This window comes from Nilaparvata lugens, chromosome 1 (assembly GCF_014356525.2).
Source record: "Nilaparvata lugens isolate BPH chromosome 1, ASM1435652v1, whole genome shotgun sequence".
Classification (NCBI taxonomy): Eukaryota; Metazoa; Arthropoda; class Insecta; order Hemiptera; family Delphacidae; genus Nilaparvata; species Nilaparvata lugens.
The window spans coordinates 67,519,839-67,541,280 of record NC_052504.1 but is presented as its reverse complement, the minus strand read 5'-3'; the positions used below and the strand labels follow the sequence as shown (position 1 = coordinate 67,541,280).

The window sequence follows — 21,442 nt, the reverse complement described above, 5'->3', positions numbered from 1 at the left end:
TGAATGGCGGCTGTTTGCTGTCAGCTGCTGTCATCCACTGTTGTCCACCCCATCAAGATTCTTATAACGTGCACCACCACACTATACCACAGTTACCAACTTAATTTAGATTTTGCTGCACTGGTGCTCCATATAACCTACTAACTATTTTGCATTGACATGCTGCAAATCTGGAGTACGCAAAGTAATACTTTGTGCACTAGAGCAGAAGAGTGATTCTTTGCAGCCTGCAATCAGTGCAGAAATGGTCACTTTTCAAGGTAGGCCTATTTGTAGGAAAAAAAATTACACATTAAGTTGAAAAAGTTTGAGGTTAGATATCGATTTGAACAATCGTCAATTGTCAGTACATCAACATAACCTATACATTCCACTTCTGTTGATCTTGAACTGTTGTCTACAATGTTTATTGAGTTTTATTACCACAGAATTAGTGATTAAAATAAAGAAAACTGCTAAAAGTGACTGTGTACTTGGAATTAAAATACAAAACTATTGAAAAGGAACTCATTCTAGCAGGTAATTGCAATCAATTCCTTTGTAAAAAAATGGCAGATTTTCCGTTGCTGAATAAATTGAAAAGACTCAATCTCTGCACTTGCTAATAGATACGAATTTGAAGTCCCCATGAAGTTATGTGAATTATACCTAGATCATAACAAAGACTTCAAAAAACTATGTGATGATTTTGATCAAGTAAATGTTGACGATGTACCCTTGGATCAAATTGCTGAATTTAACACACTATAGTTCCCTAATAAATAAGTCTTTATAGTTCCTTACGCATCGTATGGAAAACTTTCAGATTGTGTCTATTTCAGATTCATGGTGTTTTTAGGTTATTTCTAGCTACAGGCAAAAACGATATCAGTTAAGTTCAGTGGTGGATCTATGGGGGGGCTTTCGGGCTCAAGCCCCCCCCCAAAACGCCTAAATTTTTTTTTGTAAGAATGTAAATTTTATACAAATATAATTAGTTTGAAGCTGGTAAAGTATATTCATTGGCAAGAATGACCTAATTCCACTACTACGTCTTCAATTGTATGATATCCGTTAACGTTTTAATACTTTGTATAATATCTTAGTTACATTTACATTGCCTGCCCGCTCCGTTTATCTGGTTTCATTGAAACAAACGCGCACTATAGAGGAAGCACATACAGTGACTTAGCGGTTTCCCCTAGAGGCGTCGGCGCTGGTTCCCCCCCCTCCTTGGCCCCCCCCCCAAATAAAATTCTAGATCCGCCACTGGTTAAGTTATAATTTTTTATGTGATATCAGCTTCAAAGTTATGTGTTTTGAAAATAATAAGGTACGTCAGCCTACAAAACTAATTTATTGTCATGCTGCAATGAGTTCACTTACATCATAAACAAGGATAATATTACAGTTACAACTTACAATATTTATGTGTATAAATTTCAACTTATGCATGAAAAGATATTCCACTTTTTTTCCTAAAAACTTCAGTGCAATTATATGCTGCGCAGGAGATTACCATTTTCATAAATAATAATCTGCTATGGAAAACAAGCTATGTTTAACAACAATGCATTGTTTAACAACAATTTAGGCCTAAGTTAAACACCACAAACGTAAGTTACACAACAAACTCAAAAAGGTTTCTATTATTTCTATACGATGCGTGACGTCACTGCTGTGACGTCAAGATGGGTGGATTTGGCAGTAGATGCCAATCGACTTTGGCAGTAAATGGCTTCATCGACTTTCAGTATGAATATACAATGGGGCGTGTCTATTCTATAACTGGTCTAAGCGTTCACCCAACGCCAATGCCACATAATAAGTACAGAATGGGAACTTGTAATAAATCGCCTATCTAACCAATGCTTTTTACATGACCCCAATACTAAACACGTCACGTGACCTTGGGAAGTTCCAATCCTAGTCTTCTGATTGGCTCGTAGCAGCGAACGAGATCAATTGATCCGGATCATTAAAGTGATCCGAACCTACCATCAATACCACAGAATATACAGAATGGAAACTTGTAATCAATCGCCTATCTAACCAATGCTTTTTACATGACGCCAATACTAAACACGTCACGTGACCTTGGGAAGTTCCAATCCTGGTCTTCTGATTGGCTCGTAGCAATGAACGAGATCAATTGACCCGGATCATTGAAGTGATCCGAACCTACCATCAATACTATTACAATGCGGCGCTTCCTAACAAGATGGCGGATTTTAGCGTCAGGGAAGTTCACCCAACGCCAATGCCACATAATAAGTACAGAATGGAAACTTGTAATAAATCGCCTATCTAACCAATGCTTTTTACATGACCCCAATACTAAACACGTCACGTGACCTTGGGAAGTTCCAATCCTAGTCTTCTGATTGGCTCGTAGCAGCGAACGAGATCAATTGATCCGGATCATTAAAGTGATCCGAACCTACCATCAATACCACAGAATATACAGAATGGAAACTTGTAATCAATCGCCTATCTAACCAATGCTTTTTACATGACGCCAATACTAAACACGTCACGTGACCTTGGGAAGTTCCAATCCTGGTCTTCTGATTGGCTCGTAGCAATGAACGAGATCAATTGATCCGGATCATTGAAGTGATCCGAACCTACCATCAATACTATTACAATGCGGCGCTTCCTAACAAGATGGCGGATTTTAGCGTCAGGGTACTAGCCAAGTTTCCGTACTGTATGTATACTGTGTCAATACTACCACAATGCGGCGCTTCCTAACAAGATGGCGGATTTTGGCGTCAGGGTATAGCCAAGTTTCCGTACTGTATGTATACTGTGCCAATGCAAAAACAAAACAAGCAACAATAACAAAAACATCATTCATAGAATTATAGAATTGAAAGTTGAAGAAATGTCTTCCAGAGAATTATTACGTAGAAGTATTTTAGAGGTTTGTCGTAGTTTAGCAATAGAAATACGACATCAACTTATACCTAAAAAGCGCATCGAAAAGACACATAATATAATTTCTAAAAAACCTAAGAAAAGGATATGGGTTAGGTCGAATATATTACGTCGGCAAATGTTAGGTACAACTTTGTTACGAAAAGATTTATCTTTTAATAATTCTGACAGCTTTTTGTCACAACTAAAATTGCCAAATGCACTTTTTGAAAATCTTCTAAGAAAGGTGAGAGATTCAATCTATTCCAATGCTTCACACCAGAAAGAAAGACTGGTTTAGGTCCAGTGCCATTATGCCTGTCATAAAATTATCACAAATTGAAAAAAATTTAGTTTCACCAACCTCACTTCAAGACTTTCCACACACCTCTGGACCTAGAATTACGCCGGTTAGAGATTTGGTTGAGTTATGTTTATTAGTGTTTAAAAGGGTAGGTTAGGTTTTTGGTTTGAGATTGCAATATGCTGGAAGTGGTTGGGCTCCAGGTTGAGGTTTTTTACTAATGTATCAAATGTAAAAGGGTAGGTTAGGAGGTTAGGTTTTTGCTTTTAAATAGCAATAATATGCTGGTAGGGGTGTGGGGTCAGATCAGTACATCTATAAAATACTGTATCGACCAATCATATTTTAAAAACTGACATGGCTGACACGATATAGGTTAAATGCATGAAAAATTGTGTTACTTTGAACTTTGTTTATTTTAAAAACAATAGTGACCGCCTTTTAATTTTTTTGATCAAAATAACATATTAAATCGATCCCAACCAAAAATTTGATGACAGGAATAACGGCAATGAACCTAGATTTACGCCCTACAGAAATAATAGGACTACTATTTATTCTTTTCATCAGGTAGGCCCAATCATAATATAGGTCTTCATTCAATTTGATGCCTCATAGGGTACACTTTAGTTAAAATTAGCCGCAGAATCCATCATTGAAACTCACATAGAGTGAAAAGGTCTTATTACCGCTACGTTGCCGTTGACCAGTTGTCGCTGGATAGGCTGTGCCAATGTTGCTTAGGCCTTATTTTTATCGGTCGCAGTCCCCTCGTCATAAATGAACTCTTCCATACTTGAATACTTGAGGTTGTTGCCAATGACTGGGGTTTCCGGATAGGCAGTATCGTAATTCTCAATAAAAATAACCTACATGGTCATTCATGCTGTGGAGGTGCTTGACTCCCAAAATAGAGTATAGACCATAGAGTATAGAGGATTGGATGCCAGCTTTCATCTCATCCTTCTCTTGAAGTCGAAATAACCCAGCCTTCTTATCTCGTCAAGCAGGAAATTGAAGAGCTTCAGCGCCAACATTGGAAATGATCCCTGAGTTCTTGAAACTCTACATCTTGAGATGCCAAGTTCCTTGCTTATCTGGTTTGGTGGTGGTGAGTCGCACCTTTGTTCATTCCTTCCAATGCTTTCCTTTACATGCATAGATTCAATTATACATTCTGACTATAGACGGTCAATATGTTAAGAGCCGAGATCAGTGGTCTGCAGTGCTCAATTCTTCCCACAGATGACAAAAAATCCGAACTGCCAAAAATTCAGAATTTTGCAGCAGCAATAAGTTACTCTTCTCATCCCTGCTGCATGACCCCACATTAGAATTCCATAGGTTACATTACTATGGAATAAGGCATGGTAGGCGGTAACAAAATAGTCTGATGGGATAGATGTCTATTTGAGATATACGCGTATGCTCGTTCCATGTCAGCTTGGGATCTATCCAAAACCCAAGTAATTTAACTGAGCATGTACTTACAGGTCTAGCCTTTTTCAACATACATATTAGGCTTTTTGTCTTGTCCTCGTTCAACTGAAGCCTATTTTCTCTGAACCAACCTTGAGCTACAGTAAGGAATCGCTCACCCTCCACCTGGACCTGTCCTATACTTCTTTCCCTAGCCAACAGGGTTATATCATCGGCATACAGCACTGATCCTTGTGGGATTCCATGAAGCACATCAAGCTTAGCCGACTGTGCCTTTTCCACCTTCACAATCTGATTTCTGTTCTGTAGATTGTTGAGCACTACACAACTCCACTTTAGTTTCTGTAGCAGAAAAGTGTGTGATACGCAATCAAAGGCTTTACTCAAATCACATAGCACCAATGCCATCAAACAGCCCGAACAAGATACATTACAGCTATAGTGGTAGATTTGCCCCTGCAAAAACCATTTTGACTCTCCACAAATAACTCATCACTCTCAAAGTGGTTGTTCCTTCATTACAGACTCTATGACTTTACCAATATAGAGACAATGGAAACTGGTCTGAAATTTGCCAAAGATTAGGATCTCCTTTCTTGTATATTGGGACATTCCTTCACTGTTTCAGCTCGTCTGGAAAAACCCCCTCAATGAGACAGGCATTAATGAGATCGGACAAAGAAGCTGCCTCATAGGGTACACTTTAGTTAAAATTAGCCGCAGAATCCATCATTGAAACTCACATAGAGTGAAAAGGTCTTATTACCGCTACGTTGCCGTTGACCAGTTGTCGCTGGATAGGCTGTGCCAATGTTGCTTAGGCCTTATTTTTATCGGTCGCAGTCCCCTCGTCATAAATGAACTCTTCCATACTTGAATACTTGAGGTTGTTGCCAATGACTGGGGTTTCCGGATAGGCAGTATCGTAATTCTCAATAAAAATAACCTACATGGTCATTCATGCTGTGGAGGTGCTTGACTCCCAAAATAGAGTATAGAGGATTGGATGCCAGCTTTCATCTCATCCTTCTCTTGAAGTCGAAATAACCCAGCCTTCTTATCTCGTCAAGCAGGAAATTGAAGAGCTTCAGCGCCAACATTGGAAATGATCCCTGAGTTCTTGAAACTCTACATCTTGAGATGCCAAGGTTCCTTGCTTATCTGGTTTGGTGGTGGTGAGTCGCACCTTTGTTCATTCCTTCCAATGCTTTCCTTTACATGCATAGATTCAATTATACATTCTGACTATAGACGGTCAATATGTTAAGAGCCGAGATCAGTGGTCTGCAGTGCTCAATTCTTCCCACAGATGACAAAAAATCCGAACTGCCAAAAATTCAGAATTTTGCAGCAGCAATAAGTTACTCTTCTCATCCCTGCTGCATGACCCCACATTAGAATTCCATAGGTTACATTACTATGGAATAAGGCATGGTAGGCGGTAACAAAATAGTCTGATGGGATAGATGTCTATTTGAGATATACGCGTATGCTCGTTCCATGTCAGCTTGGGATCTATCCAAAACCCAAGTAATTTAACTGAGCATGTACTTACAGGTCTAGCCTTTTTCAACATACATATTAGGCTTTTTGTCTTGTCCTCGTTCAACTGAAGCCTATTTTCTCTGAACCAACCTTGAGCTACAGTAAGGAATCGCTCACCCTCCACCTGGACCTGTCCTATACTTCTTTCCCTAGCCAACAGGGTTATATCATCGGCATACAGCACTGATCCTTGTGGGATTCCATGAAGCACATCAAGCTTAGCCGACTGTGCCTTTTCCACCTTCACAATCTGATTTCTGTTCTGTAGATTGTTGAGCACTACACAACTCCACTTTAGTTTCTGTAGCAGAAAAGTGTGTGATACGCAATCAAAGGCTTTACTCAAATCACATAGCACCAATGCCATCAAAACAGCCCGAACAAGATACATTACAGCTATAGTGGTAGATTTGCCCCTGCAAAAACCATTTTGACTCTCCACAAATAACTCATCACTCTCAAAGTGGTTGTTCCTTCATTACAGACTCTATGACTTTACCAAATATAGAGACAATGGAAACTGGTCTGAAATTTGCCAAAAGATTAGGATCTCCTTTCTTGTATATTGGGACATTCCTTCACTGTTTCAGCTCGTCTGGAAAAACCCCCTCAATGAGACAGGCATTAATGAGATCGGACAAAGAAGCTGCCACAACATCCACAATGGCTGTTAAAATGTAACTAGAAATACCAAATATATCTTGACTGTGGGAAATCTTGTAGCCCTTCACCATTCTTACCACATTTTCAGGACTTGTCCTCTTCTATGAAACCAGGCCAGGAGGTTGATTTTGGACTCTTTTCAGCTCCATGTATGGAGCTGACAAGAATCTAACAGTGTTGGCTACCATATTGCTTTTACGATTCATATTAAATTTAATGAATTTATACCTTATTTGAATTATTTTATTCGTGTGCTCTAGCCGTGACGGCTCTCCACGCGTCTCGACATGCCTGCTTATAGCCGCGCGTCTCGAGACTCCTCTAAGTAATTGCACATTAAATGACATTTAATGCAGTGCTGCACATTGTGTAATTCCTAAGAGGCGTTCTAGCAGCACTGCTCGAGCAGTGCAGCTTTAAGCAAGCAGAGAGCTCGCAGCTATAAGCAGTCTTGACTGCGCCAAACCTAGAACGCCTCTAGGGAATTTCACCTTAAGAGTTGTGGTCTAATTTTGGTAAAAACTCGCCAAGGATACGCCAAGAAACTTTAGTAACTGTTTGCCTCAGACTAGTTTTCTAAAACCGCTTTCTTCTCAATGAGGGCAGCATGCAGTCTTTTGTAATTAGCCTCAAATTTAGGAATGGCGATAACTTTGTTTTAGTGATGTTACTGGTGATTATCGTGGCAAAGAAGCTGGAATTATTAATAATTCCATTGTCTACTACCTATATGAATTTTCATTTTGGGACATAGGCTACTTATGATTAATGTTTGTATTATTGTTGTTCATTTTAGATCAGTCCTCAAGTAAATATTATGTTCAAAAAATATGTCAATGATATAGAATATCTCTATTATTATTGGCATGATCATATTTATAACTTGATCAAACTTGTATCAGGTAAGCTTCCTGATGGCTCACTGTTGTTCCAGCCTACTGTATGATTAATGTATGTATAAACATTATTCATTTTGGATCTGTACTCAAGTAAATATTATTTTTTTAAATAAGTCAATGATATAGAATATCTCTGTATTATTGGTGTGAGCATATTCATAACTTGATCTAATCCGAATCACATACGTTCCTGGTGTTTAACTGTTGTCCCAGCATACTGTCCTATTCAAGCCTTATTCATGAGAAGTAATGTTATATTTTTATACACTTTTACACTTATTGTGATTTATACACTTTCTAGATTTCACAATGGATGCCAATTTATACATTGATTAATGTATTTTTGTTGTAGGTGAGCCCCATAATTGGTAGAAGAGATACGAATATGAGGCTGGCATTGTCCAGTAGAGTGAAGCTGCAAATAACTTTGAGATTCCTTGCTCTGGGTTATACTTATAGTAGATTGGAAGATATTTACTCTGTGCCTAGATCCTCAATTTCTCATTTTATCAAGGAAGTCTTGGATGCTATGTCAGAAGTACTTGCAGACTACGGACCTATACAGGTAATCCTCAATTATTTGCTATTTATAAAAAACAGTATTGCATTAGAGCTCATAGAGAATGGATGTATAGTGGAGTAGTCATAATGTAGTGTAGAAGTGGTAAGTCAGCAGTTTGTTCGTGATTGAAAAGTGGGATAAAAATATTGCATCGAGTATTGGTTGTCAACCTCGGAATTTATGCAAGCAAAGCGACCTGCTTTTCGCGGCCTTTCTACAGCTCGCGCTCGCGTTTCCTTGTGCGTGAGTGTTATTGATACGAGAGCTGTTTGGTTTGAAAGGCATGTTTGCAAAATATGTCAAACTTGGTGAAGCCACCTAGTATTCCTACAGAAGAGCAAGGAGAACAGGAAGCCACTAACGACAGAATGGACACCAACAACATGCTAAATACATCAGAAATCCAATGTTCACCGGATCAGTATATCAAATTGAATGAACTTGAAACTCAAGTCGAGTTTGGCTGGAAAGAGACCGATGAGAAGAGGAAGGAATTACAGAAAACTCAATGAAAAAACTATAGCTGACAAATATCCTCTACCAAATATTGAAGATCTATTTGGAAAAATAGGACGAGCTACGTATTCTCGACGATAGATTTATATTCTGGTTTCCATCAGATTGAAATGGACCCAGAGTCTGTCCCAAAAACAGCTTTTTCAACAGAAGACGGCCACTTCGAATTTCTAAGGCTTCCCTTTGGATTGAAAAATGCACCCCCATTTTTTCAGCGTAATATGAACATACTATTTGCTAGAATGCCGAATGTTTTAGTGTATATGGACGACATAATTGTATTCTCTGACAATTTAGAGGAGCATTTGAAACATTTGAGATCCGTTTTCAAAAAATTGAAAGAACACAATCTTAAAATACAACTCGATAAAACTGAATTTTTCAAAAGAGAATTGTTGTACCTAGGACATGTAATCTCAGAAGAAGGAATTCAACCAAATCCCGCCAAATTGAAAGCAATCAAAGACTTCCCGATTCCCAAAACCGAAAAACAAATAAAAACATTTTTAGGATTAACTGGTTACTACAGAAAAATGATCAAAAACTATGCAAAAATCGCTAAGCCTCTGACTCAAGCTTTGAAAAAAGATGTCAAGGTTGACATTTCTAATAAGGAGTACGTTAATGCATTTGAAAAACTGAAAACAATGCTACAAAACAGTCCAATATTGCAGTTACCCGATTTTTACCCGAGTTACTACTGACGCTAGCAATTTGCTATTGGAGGAGTGCTTTCACAGATTTTCAATGGTAAAGATCTACCTGTTGCCTATGCTTCAAGGACATTGAACAAAAATGAGATCAATCTTTCAACCATAGAAAAAGAACTATTGGCTATTGTGTGGTGTTGTAAATATTTTAGGCCCTACTTATATGGACGTAAGTTTTTAATTCAGACTGATCACAAACCTCTCCAATGGCTTCATAGTATTAAAGAGCCAAATTCCAAATTGATAAGATGGAAACTTTTGTTAGAAGAATTCGATTTTGACATTACCTACATAAAAGGAAAACCAACTTTGTAGCGGATGCTTTGTCCCGTCCTTATGACGTCACTATGATGGAAAATAAAGAGAATGGTTTTCGAGGTTTCGAGGATGGTTTTCGAGGTTTTGTGAATGATTTTCAAGGTTTGGAGAATACTAGTGATGACCCCCACGAATATGATGATATAAGTATAGACGATTTGATAAGGTTCAATACTAACACTGACGTACCCTCGATAGATAGTAGTACCTACGAAGATTTTTTTCAACGAATAGGTACATTAGGCGAGCGGAATGATAATACTGGTAATGATAACTTAGTAAATAATGCTAATCAAGGAAACTTTGTAAATAATAATGCTTATGATGACATTGATCGTGAGAATATCGTGAGTAATGATAATAATGATGACGAACAAGAAGCCGAGAACGATAATCGCAGCTTAGCTACGATACACTCGCAAGAAAGCTCAAATGAACAGGTAGTTATAGCTGATGATGATAAGTTGCTTAATATTGAGCATAACCAACTTATTCTTGAAAGAGGTGACCAAGCCCCTCAATTAAGAAAAATTTTTGGTAAAAGACGATTGACCATTTATTTTAGGAACGCTAACGATTATGATGACATGAAAAATAAATGTATTGAGTTTTTGAAACCAAAAACAGTATATGGAGTTTTCTGTTCGCGAGAAGGTGTTTTGTATGATGAGTACGAGAAAATTTTCAACAATTTTAAAAATGTGTTATTAGAAACGTTCGATTCGATAAAACTGAAAAGGTATAGGAAAATGAATTTAGATATAGTGGATACTGATGAACAAAAACAGATAATTTCAAATCACCATGAAGGAAAGACGTACCACAGAGGTATCAATGAAACGTATAATCAGGTAAGAAGAAGATATTACTGGCCATCAATGCTACGAGACGTAACAGATTACATTAACAAGTGTGCTGTATGCCTGAAAGTAAAGTATGATAGACAACCTGTTAGAGTCACATATAAAGTCACTCCTACTCCAGATAAACCATTTGAAAAACTACAAATTGACTGTTTCCAATACGATAAAATAAAGTTTTTGACAATGATTGATTGTTTTTCCAAACGATTAACAGTCCATCCCCTAAAAAGTTTGAACCAAATCGATATTCAAGAACGCCTGAATGATTATTTTTCATCTTTTCCCCTACCCAAAATTATACAAATGGACAACGGCCGTGAGTTTGACAATGCAGGTTTACGCGACTTTTTGAGATTGTACGGTGTTGAATCCTGGACACCCAGACTCTCAGGGCTTAATTGAAAGAGCTCATTCTACGCTTATCGAAATCCTAAATGCAATTCAATTGGAGAATAAAAACTATATAAGAAAAACGAACATGAAACCAGCAGTTATAGCATTTAATAATACGCTCAACTCAACTCTGAAAATGACTCATGAAATAACTTATGGCGTATCAAACAATCCTTTTACTAACGGAGTTACGGAAAGATTGGTGACAGAACAACAGTCTCACCAATATTTAGAGAGAATGAATTTAGTTCACAAGTTGATAAATAATAAAATTGAATCCGAAAAACAAAAACGCACTGAGCAACTGAATGTCAATCGTGAAAAGGATGTAGAAATTGAAAAAGAACCTTACATTAAAACAACTTTTAACAAGAAAACTAAACCGAAATTCTTCAAAGTAAACTACAGTAAAGACGATAAACTAGCTACGAACCCTCGAGCAATTCAGAAACGCCCATTTAAAGTACACCCCAATAGAATGAAACGCCCCAAAAAACTGGTGAAACGAAAGAACTTATGTGTTACAGGACACGATGATACCAATCCTACTTCTCCTGTTGCTGGCCCCAGCAGCACCTTATGAAATGATTGATCTGAGCAAATCCTCCGGTGTTGCTCCCATTAAAATTCAGAACTCCTTTATTGTTAACACGACATACACATATGTTCATAAAATAAGTACTAGCTATTTAAGATTAGAATTAAGTAATATAGAAACATTTATTGATTTTTTAGCTAATAAGGATATTGATAAGAGTCGCCTAAGCATCATGAAATTAAATTTAAAGTATACGAAGAGTAAATTAAATCAAATCCAATCAATTAATTATAGACAAAAACGAGGCCTTTTTAATAGTGTAGGATCTGCACTTTCTTGGCTCACTGGTAATATGGACGCTAACGATAAGGAACGATATGATAAAATTTTACAAACTGTGCAATCAAACGAATACCATCTTAGTAATAATGTAGAAAAACAATTTGCTGTTAATCATAAATTAATGGAGGAATTCAACAATGAAATGAAAACAATACGATCAAATAATATGAAAATCAGTAATTACTTTAATTCATTGTATAATGAATCAAACAGAATCGAACTTAATCAGCAATCCTCATTGTTATTTGACTCTCTCTTGCTTTTAAATAATAAAATTTCTGATATTGTAACAAGCTTAGAATTTTGTAAATTGAATGTACTCCACTCGACTATTATTTCTCACGATGAACTTTTTCTCATGCACCGAAATTCGAATTTTAGCTTCATTTCAAACGATGTCAGTGTAATATGGAAACTCAGTAAAGTCCATTGTGCAATGTTTAAAGACCACATTTCTTATTTCATTGAAGTACCGCTACAGTCGGCAATTTATGAAACATTTTCCTGTTGTCATATCCTGTCATTCAAGAAAATGAAATTGTAACAACAATTGTACATCCTTCTTTTGTACTCCGTAATGATAAATTATTTTTTGGAACTTGCGAACTTATCAATGATAATTATTATTGTAGTAATATAAGTCGTATTGAAAATTTATGTATTGAACAATTGTTAGATGATAGAGATTTAAATGGATGTAATAAATTAGTTTTAAAAGATGGGTCTTCTTTAGTGAAATATATTAACATAATTGATAGTTTTATATTATTTAATGTAAGTTCATGTATAATTTACAGTTCTGCCAAGAAGAAAAATGTTACTCTCTTTCCAAACAGAAAAACTAAATTGTTAAAAATTGATAACTCAGAGACTTTAATTGGATATTACAGACCAAACATATTTTGGGAAAATGAAGTTATTGTGCCAACTAAACTTATAGAAAATAAGAAGATTTCTAATTTTAGTTTTGATGAAGTACATACTGCAAACATAAAATTTCAACAACTTGATATTATTGATGAATTACCTCTCCAAGACAATAGAATCATCTATATTGTTGTAATTACTATATTATTTATTTTGGTTGTAATTTTATTGATATTCATTTTTATTAAAATAATTTGGCAAAAACTGTCCATTTCTAACTCAAATAATTGTAATTCTGGCGTGGATAACGATATTGTTAATACCGATTCCCAACAAATGTATCCAAGATTGCCATGTAACTAATACTTAATTTTTGTACTTGGACTTAATACTATTTTATTTTTGAAGCTGAGGGCAGCTTCACACTTGGGGGGGAGGAGTTACATTTGGTAACCCCTTTATAATGCTGATGTAGCTATGCATTGTTATTTACTAGCCATTAGTTTAGTTGCTTTTTCGAGTCAGTCTGTTGCCAGAGCTCGTAGAGCGTACATCGCTTATAACCATGTATTAGATGTATTAGTATGTTGAAATAAATAATTCTTTTTAAAAAGCACTGATCCTTGTGGGATTCCATGAAGCACATCAAGCTTAGCCGACTGTGCCTTTTCCACCTTCACAATCTGATTTCTGTTCTGTAGATTGTTGAGCACTACACAACTCCACTTTAGTTTCTGTAGCAGAAAAGTGTGTGATACGCAATCAAAGGCTTTACTCAAATCACATAGCACCAATGCCATCAAAACAGCCCGAACAAGAGACAATACAGCTATAGTGGTAGATTTGCCCCTGCAAAAACCATTTTGACTCTCCACAAATAACTCATCACTCTCAAAGTGGTTGTTCCTTCATTACAGACTCTATGACTTTACCAAATATAGAGACAATGGAAACTGGTCTGAAATTTGCCAAAAGATTAGGATCTCCTTTCTTGTATATTGGGACATTCCTTCACTGTTTCAGCTCGTCTGGAAAAAACCCCTCAATGAGACAGGCATTAATGAGATCGGACAAAGAAGCTGCCACAACATCCACAATGGCTGTTAAAATGTAACTAGAAATACCAAATATATCTTGACTGTGGGAAATCTTGTAGCCCTTCACCATTCTTACCACATTTTCAGGACTTGTCCTCTTCTATGAAACCAGGCCAGGAGGTTGATTTTGGACTCTTTTCAGCTCCATGTATGGAGCTGACAAGAATCTAACAGTGTTGGCTAACATATTGCTTTTACGATTCATATTAAATTTAATGAATTTATACCTTATTTGAATTTATTTTATTCGTGTGCTCTAGCCGTGACGGCTCTCCACGCGTCTCGACATGCCTGCTTATAGCCGCGCGTCTCGAGACTCCTCTAAGTAATTGCACATTAAATGACATTTAATGCAGTGCTGCACATTGTGTAATTCCTAAGAGGCGTTCTAGCAGCACTGCTCGAGCAGTGCAGCTTTAAGCAAGCAGAGAGCTCGCAGCTATAAGCAGTCTTGACTGCGCCAAACCTAGAACGCCTCTAGGGAATTTCACCTTAAGAGTTGTGGTCTAATTTTGGTAAAAACTCGCCAAGGATACGCCAAGAAACTTTAGTAACTGTTTGCCTCAGACTAGTTTTCTAAAACCGCTTTCTTCTCAATGAGGGCAGCATGCAGTCTTTTGTAATTAGCCTCAAATTTAGGAATGGCGATAACTTTGTTTTAGTGATGTTACTGGTGATTATCGTGGCAAAGAAGCTGGAATTATTAATAATTCCATTGTCTACTACCTATATGAATTTTCATTTTGGGACATAGGCTACTTATGATTAATGTTTGTATTATTGTTGTTCATTTTAGATCAGTCCTCAAGTAAATATTATGTTCAAAAAATATGTCAATGATATAGAATATCTCTATTATTATTGGCATGATCATATTCATAACTTGATCAAACTTGTATCAGGTAAGCTTCCTGATGGCTCACTGTTGTTCCAGCCTACTGTATGATTAATGTATGTATAAACATTATTCATTTTGGATCTGTACTCAAGTAAATATTATTTTTTTAAATAAGTCAATGATATAGAATATCTCTGTATTATTGGTGTGAGCATATTCATAACTTGATCTAATCCGAATCACATAAGTTTCCTGGTGTTTAACTGTTGTCCCAGCATACTGTCCTATTCAAGCCTTATTCATGAGAAGTAATGTTATATTTTTATACACTTTTACACTTATTGTGATTTATACACTTTCTAGATTTCACAATGGATGCCAATTTATACATTGATTAATGTATTTTTGTTGTAGGTGAGCCCCATAATTGGTAGAAGAGATACGAATATGAGGCTGGCATTGTCCAGTAGAGTGAAGCTGCAAATAACTTTGAGATTCCTTGCTCTGGGTTATACTTATAGTAGATTGGAAGATATTTACTCTGTGCCTAGATCCTCAATTTCTCATTTTATCAAGGAAGTCTTGGATGCTATGTCAGAAGTACTTGCAGACTACGGACCTATACAGGTAATCCTCAATTATTTGCTATTTATAAAAAAACAGTATTGCATTAGAGCTCGTAGAGAATGGATGTATAGTGGAGTAGTCATAATGTAGTGTAGAAGTAGTAAGTCAGCAGTTTGTTCGTGATTGAAAAGTGGGATAAAAATATTGCATCGAGTATTGGTTGTCAACCTCGGAATTTATGCAAGCAAAGCGACCTGCTTTTCGCGGCCTTTCTACAGCTCGCGCTCGCGTTTCCTTGTGCGTGAGTGTTATTGATACGAGAGCTGTTTGGTTTGAAAGGCATGTTTGCAAAATATGTCAAACTTGGTGAAGCCACCTAGTATTCCTACAGAAGAGCAAGGAGAACAGGAAGCCACTAACGACAGAATGGACACCAACAACATGCTAAATACATCAGAAATCCAGTGTTCACCGGATCAGTATATCAAATTGAATGAACTTGAAACTCAAGTCGAGTTTGGCTGGAAAGAGACCGATGAGAAGAGGAAGGAATTAGAGAAAAGCAAATCAGAACTGTTGAAAAAATTCAGGATTTGGGAGCAAGATCTCTGAATATTAAGAGGAAGATTCACAGCCTACCAGTTCAGCAGCCGAGAACTAATCAACAGTTGGGCTAGCAAGAAGAGGAAGCTTTTAGTACTCCATTGCCAGAAGTCAAAAACGTGCCTGCGAAACGAAATCAACAGAATTTGAATCCTAAAATCTCTTCCATGGAAAAATATAGCACTGACGAGGAGAGGAGAAAGAAGAAAGAAGTGCCACCACCCCAATCTAGTGGATGGTATCAAGAATCTAGACGGACTCCTTAAGAGTTTGAAAAAAGTGTCGCTAGCTGACAAATTCAGAATAAAAATCTTAAGTAGAGAAACGTTCAAAATAAATGCAGTCCACTCAAAAACTTATCGATATGCTACCAGTGATTTGATTAATGACGGATTTAACTGGCACTCGTATGAAGATAAGCAGTAAAAGACCAATAAGAGTAATGATTAAAAAACTTCATCACTCTTGTAGTACGGACATGATACTGGAATATTTGAAGATACAAGGATTGAAAGTTCTAGAGGTTGTGAATAAGCTAAAGTGGAAGACAAGAGAGCCATTAAATATGTGCATAGTCTCATTGAGCGCGGAAGAAAATATAAAAAAGTTTTTGAACATAAAAATATACTCGGTTTTAGAGTGGAAGTGGAAGCACTGAAGAAAGCCAACCTGATACCGCAATGCAAACGATGCCAGAAATACTGTAACAAGGAGCCTGTGTGTTAAGTGTGCATGTGAACACCAAAGGAAAGTTCATTGTTCAAACCGAGTGGTGCTTTTCCAAAATGTATCAATTGTGGGGAAGCACATCCAGCCAGCTATCGAGGCTGCACTGTCGCAATCGAATTGCATAAGAATAGGAATTCGAATAAAACAAAAAAGATTTATGAAAGAACGCTGTGAAGAATATTTAATCAAAAATCACAGAAAATACACAAACTCACAATCCAAAAAAATGATAGTGCAGTTAAGAAATTAACTTTCGTCCAGATTGTCTCAAAAGAAAATAGACCGAAATTGGGAGAGTCAAAAAGTGAAGTAGGAGAAGGCATCAATAATATTTTGCAGCTCATCTTGGCAAAACTGAATAGACAAGAATAAATAATCACCTCACTACAGTATAAATTTCAGAAGTTAGAAGAAAGTAAACTACTGAAATTCAAATGATTCATTCACTGAAAATAATTAAATGGAAAGTTCTTACAACAGTAACAGGACTTGGAAGCAGTTCTAAACATTTAAAAAATGGATATATATAATATATATATGTCTTATATCTGAGACTCATTTTACAAAGCAGTCGTTTATATTGCGTCAGGCTTTTAGTCCATTAAGTTTTCAGTTCATCATGTTTTCATTTTGCCTTGTTTTCAGTATTTCAAGTTTATTGTCTACTCTCTCTGAGTAGATTTTACCTATTGTTATTCCAATATTTTTACCATATAGGCTAGTTGGTTGATTTCTATCCTTACTGCAAATCAGCATGTGATACTTTGCTTGAATGGTCGTAGATAAAATAGTGTATACATTAGTTTTATTTGGTCTTTATAGCGCTCGTGAGATGTTTGAGACAGACATTCGCTCACTACGCTTGCTCACGTGTGTCTTAACTCTAATTCGTGCATTAACGAACCTTTTTATAAAACTGTTGTCTGAACTAATATTTATGAAGGTACGGATTATTCGAGATAATTATGTAAATGTAATTCATTGTAATATACAGGGAGTCACACGGATGAGTAACAAGATGGACGAAATTAATCTGTTTGTGAGAGCTTCACTGATAGGCTTCATGTTCTCTGCCTATCCAAACACAAAATGATCTTTTTCTATCACATGTGTTTCAGTATTTAAAACTTATACTTAATCATTGTGGACCTGAGAGAATTGGAGGAATTTCTTGCATTCTTCTTAGGCATAATATAAATAATTGTGAACCAATCAAAGATATTGAAAAAGCAAATCTGAAGCAATATTTTGAATGTTGTGGAGCAAAAATCACTTGGGCTATGAATGTCATCAACATGAAATGTGTAGAGATCACCTGTAAATTCTAAGTTTGCAGTACATTTTTTTGGAACGTCTTAATTGGTAGTTGGATTTATGCTCTAGAAAATTTAAAGACACAAATGCATACCAAGTGTAGATTTTAACATAGATTACATTAAAAGACTCACTGCTCTGCTCTGCTAAAAAAATATTGAATTTTAAATATATTTTTTCAAATTATATTGAATTATATAAATAAATGATTAAATGACCTTACAAAATTATAATTAATCTATTCAAAGCTACTGCGCAACAAATGCATGTTTCTCAAACAAGTATTTACTATAGCGAGGTCCACGTTATAATGGCAGTGGAGAAAGATAGGAGATAGGAGAACACGTTGCCGATCCACACTATCTTGTCAATGCTTTCTCTACGGTAGCTGATACAGGTTTATTAATGTATAATATTAATTGTTCATTCTCGTTTAAAATAATCAATTATGTTTTATTAAACAATTAATCATCTTTTTCAATGATTTCATAATGAATCTTCATATTAAATATTTTGTTAATATTAATTCTACATTGTTGAAAGCCGATCTGGCAACAGAGCAAAGCGAGAGAGAGATAGTGCTGCCCGCTTTGTTGAATGATATACAAGGATAGCAATACCATTGCTAATCAAACCCTGCCATTATAACGTGGACCTCACTATAAGTACAGTGATGATGAGCTTGTCATGTTTGTTGTCGGCGCGACCTGCAAGAGAGCATCTCGCGTGTGTGGTGCAGTATGCAGCACATAAGTTTGTATACGCATCTATGCATCTCATTCATGCCACATGTTTGAGCGTTCTCCATTCATTTTAACCTGCAATGTTTCTCATTTATATTTGAATAAGTTTGTTTTTATTTGCAGGCTCACCAAAATCTTGCACATTGGAAAAAAATTCAAGAAGAGTTCATGTTGAAGTGGCAGTTTCCTTTTTGCTGCGGTGCATTGGGTGGAAAGCATGTATACATAAAGAATCCACCTCCAGGGGGTTCAGAAAATTTCAAATATGAAGGGACATTCAGTATTGTAATGCTAGCGTTAGTAGATGCCAATTACAAATTTATTTATATTGATGTTGGGAAAAATGGACGAACAAATGATGCTTCTATATTTGAAAGCTCATCATTGGATGATTTATTGTCAAATAATACATTGAATTTGCCTGATAAGTCAATACTGGTAGCAAGTGAGACATTTCCTTTAAGGAAAGAAGTGATGACACCATTCACAGGTCAACATCTTACTGATAAGCAGGTATTATTCAACCATCGTCTAGACCGTTGCCAGCGCACTGCTGAGAATGCTTTGGGAATAATGGTATCTCGGTTCAAAGTTTTCCAACGTCCTCAGAATTTGGCTTTGGACAAAGTAGATTCGATCATCAGGACTTGTGCTGTTCTACACAATTGGTTGTTAGAGAATAGTCCTAATTACATTGAATCTGGCCTGATTGATGAGGAAGATGAATTGACAGGGACTTTCACTGCTGGTAGTTGGCGATCAAACCCCAACAGTACTGGTGTTGCTGATATTCAGTATCCAACGTCCAACTCCATTCACACACAAGAAGCTGCCAATTATCGACAGAAACTGGCTGATTATTTCCTCAGCGATGATGCTCGGATTCAATTTGAATAATTATAATTAACTGTCATTCAATTCAATATTGTTGTAGGCTTACGTTTTCTGTGATACATATAGTGATTAATAATTTGAAAACAATCATAAATGATGGGCAAACTTGAATCATTATTAAAAAATATTTCTATATTACTAATAATTGAATTCATTGGAGTGTAAAAAATCCTTTATATCTCAATATCATTCTATAATACCTTACATCCTTAGAAAATAATAAAAATCATTGCAACTTTGAATCAATGCCTCAATTTTAATTCATATTTTTGAAGTTAAATACATAATCTCATTTCCTACAAAAATCTGAAACCGACATGGCTTGTCATAGTGGGGTGGTCAATTTTCTTAATAACACACATTTCATGTCTGTCATATTGTAATCTGCTTGAAAGAATATTGTAATATTGCTTCGAATTATTTTGAAAAAAATATATTCATTGAAAACTCTAGAATTTCGTTATTAAAACACTATATATAGGCTCACTATAATATCAACTCTATTAATTCTCAATTGTACTGTATCGTTCTATCTGCATATATAGACTGTCACGTTATTCTTTATATTTAAATAACGATTAGCCTCCTGCTTGGCATCAGTCGGTAAAGCATGAGATTTGATATAATTAGGTCGTGGTTTTCTAATAGTATTCAGTCTTAAAAAATCTTGATAGGCCTAGATATGGGCTTCTTCAATAACTCTTGTAATTCAATAAATAATAAATATATATATAAATGATACTTATACTATAGAGTTGAGGAATAAAAAATAAATTGCACACCATGAAAGTTTCATACATATATTACATAAATAATGCAAAGATCAGTCGAGGCAAAAAATATATATAGAGCGATAAAAAAAAATATAATATAAAAATAGAACAATAATTGAAATCAATAAAAATATCACAGGCTAACTTTATATTCTAGATTTATGGCACGAATCATTACCATGTGCCTTTATCTTAAAATCATATGCATTCTGTTGCATGTAGTTGCGATATGCGCTTGCTAATACTTGTCGACTTGGACAATTCAATTAAAAATGTGTGCTCTAAGATCAGCTTGATAAATTAGCCACTAATAATCCAAATATATATATATATTAAAATCTCTAGTACTTAGTAGATTTATTTGTATCGAATATATATTTTTATCTCAGGGTGCAAGATTCGGCACCTGACGGAATGGGTAGAGCCATTCATCTAGTGAATTAGAACTATAATAAATTATCGCAAATTGTATTGCAAAAAATTAAATATTATATGCATATGTTTTAATAGCCTAGATTTCGTACTTCTTTGATTTAATAGAATTTCTAAAATATTGATCTATATTTTGCTTTCAAATAAATACCTTTAATACTAATTTTACTTGCGCAAGTATTACTCTTATTAATTTCTCAATTTATAATAAAACCCTTTCGGCGAGCTAGCTTTGATCATCAGATTAATTCGAAGCACTAGGGCGCCCATCACTAATTCAAATTTAATCACTCACGTGTCGAAAATCTTCTTGTAAGCCGCCGATGTCGATCCAACTCCATGTGGTCCGGGAATATGGTAGCCGGAATCGTCTCCTCCAAGGGGTTATAAATTTAATTAAAAATGAAAATGACTTCTGCTTCACAATAGCATCACGAAGTCTTTTAAGAAATTTAATAATTTACTTTAACTTTAACTTTTACAAAATCATTAGTAAGGTACTTCGCTCTAAAATATTTGGGGTCCTCTTATGGTGGCATTTGGCTGGCGAGTGCTGGTTCTTCCTTCTCAAGTTTTACAGATCCTCTTTCCGAC

General features: G+C 35.9%; 1 protein-coding gene across 3 annotated transcripts; it reads left to right on the top strand.

Moving 5' to 3' along the window:
• The first annotated feature begins 2,772 nt into the window (after positions 1 to 2,772).
• LOC111062618 lies at positions 2,773 to 19,885 on the top strand. 3 transcript variants are annotated; one of them, XM_039440767.1, is made up of 3 exons: positions 2,773 to 2,905; positions 8,102 to 8,314; positions 18,873 to 19,885. In XM_039440767.1, exons 1-3 carry the CDS (start codon positions 2,867 to 2,869, stop codon positions 19,644 to 19,646), a joined length of 1,026 nt encoding a protein of 341 aa, XP_039296701.1. In that variant the 5' UTR covers positions 2,773 to 2,866; the 3' UTR covers positions 19,647 to 19,885. The 3 variants fall into 3 exon arrangements, with proteins under 3 accessions (XP_039296701.1, XP_039296694.1, XP_022205998.2); XM_039440760.1 differs by having other exon boundaries at positions 2,794 to 3,145; XM_022350306.2 differs by lacking the exons at positions 2,773 to 2,905; positions 8,102 to 8,314 and adding an exon at positions 15,208 to 15,420.
• The last annotated feature ends 1,557 nt before the right edge of the window (positions 19,886 to 21,442 follow it).

Bases quoted from the DNA above. Each gene is read 5' to 3' on its own strand.
- LOC111062618 (XM_039440760.1), top strand. From the start codon at position 2,867: ATGTCTTCCAGAGAATTATTACGTAGAAGTATTTTAGAGGTTTGTCGT. The intron at 3,146-8,101 runs GTGAGAGATTCA...TTTTTGTTGTAG, and splicing joins TTGAAAATCTTCTAAGAAAG to GTGAGCCCCATAATTGGTAG. The intron at 8,315-18,872 runs GTAATCCTCAAT...TTTTATTTGCAG, and splicing joins CAGACTACGGACCTATACAG to GCTCACCAAAATCTTGCACA.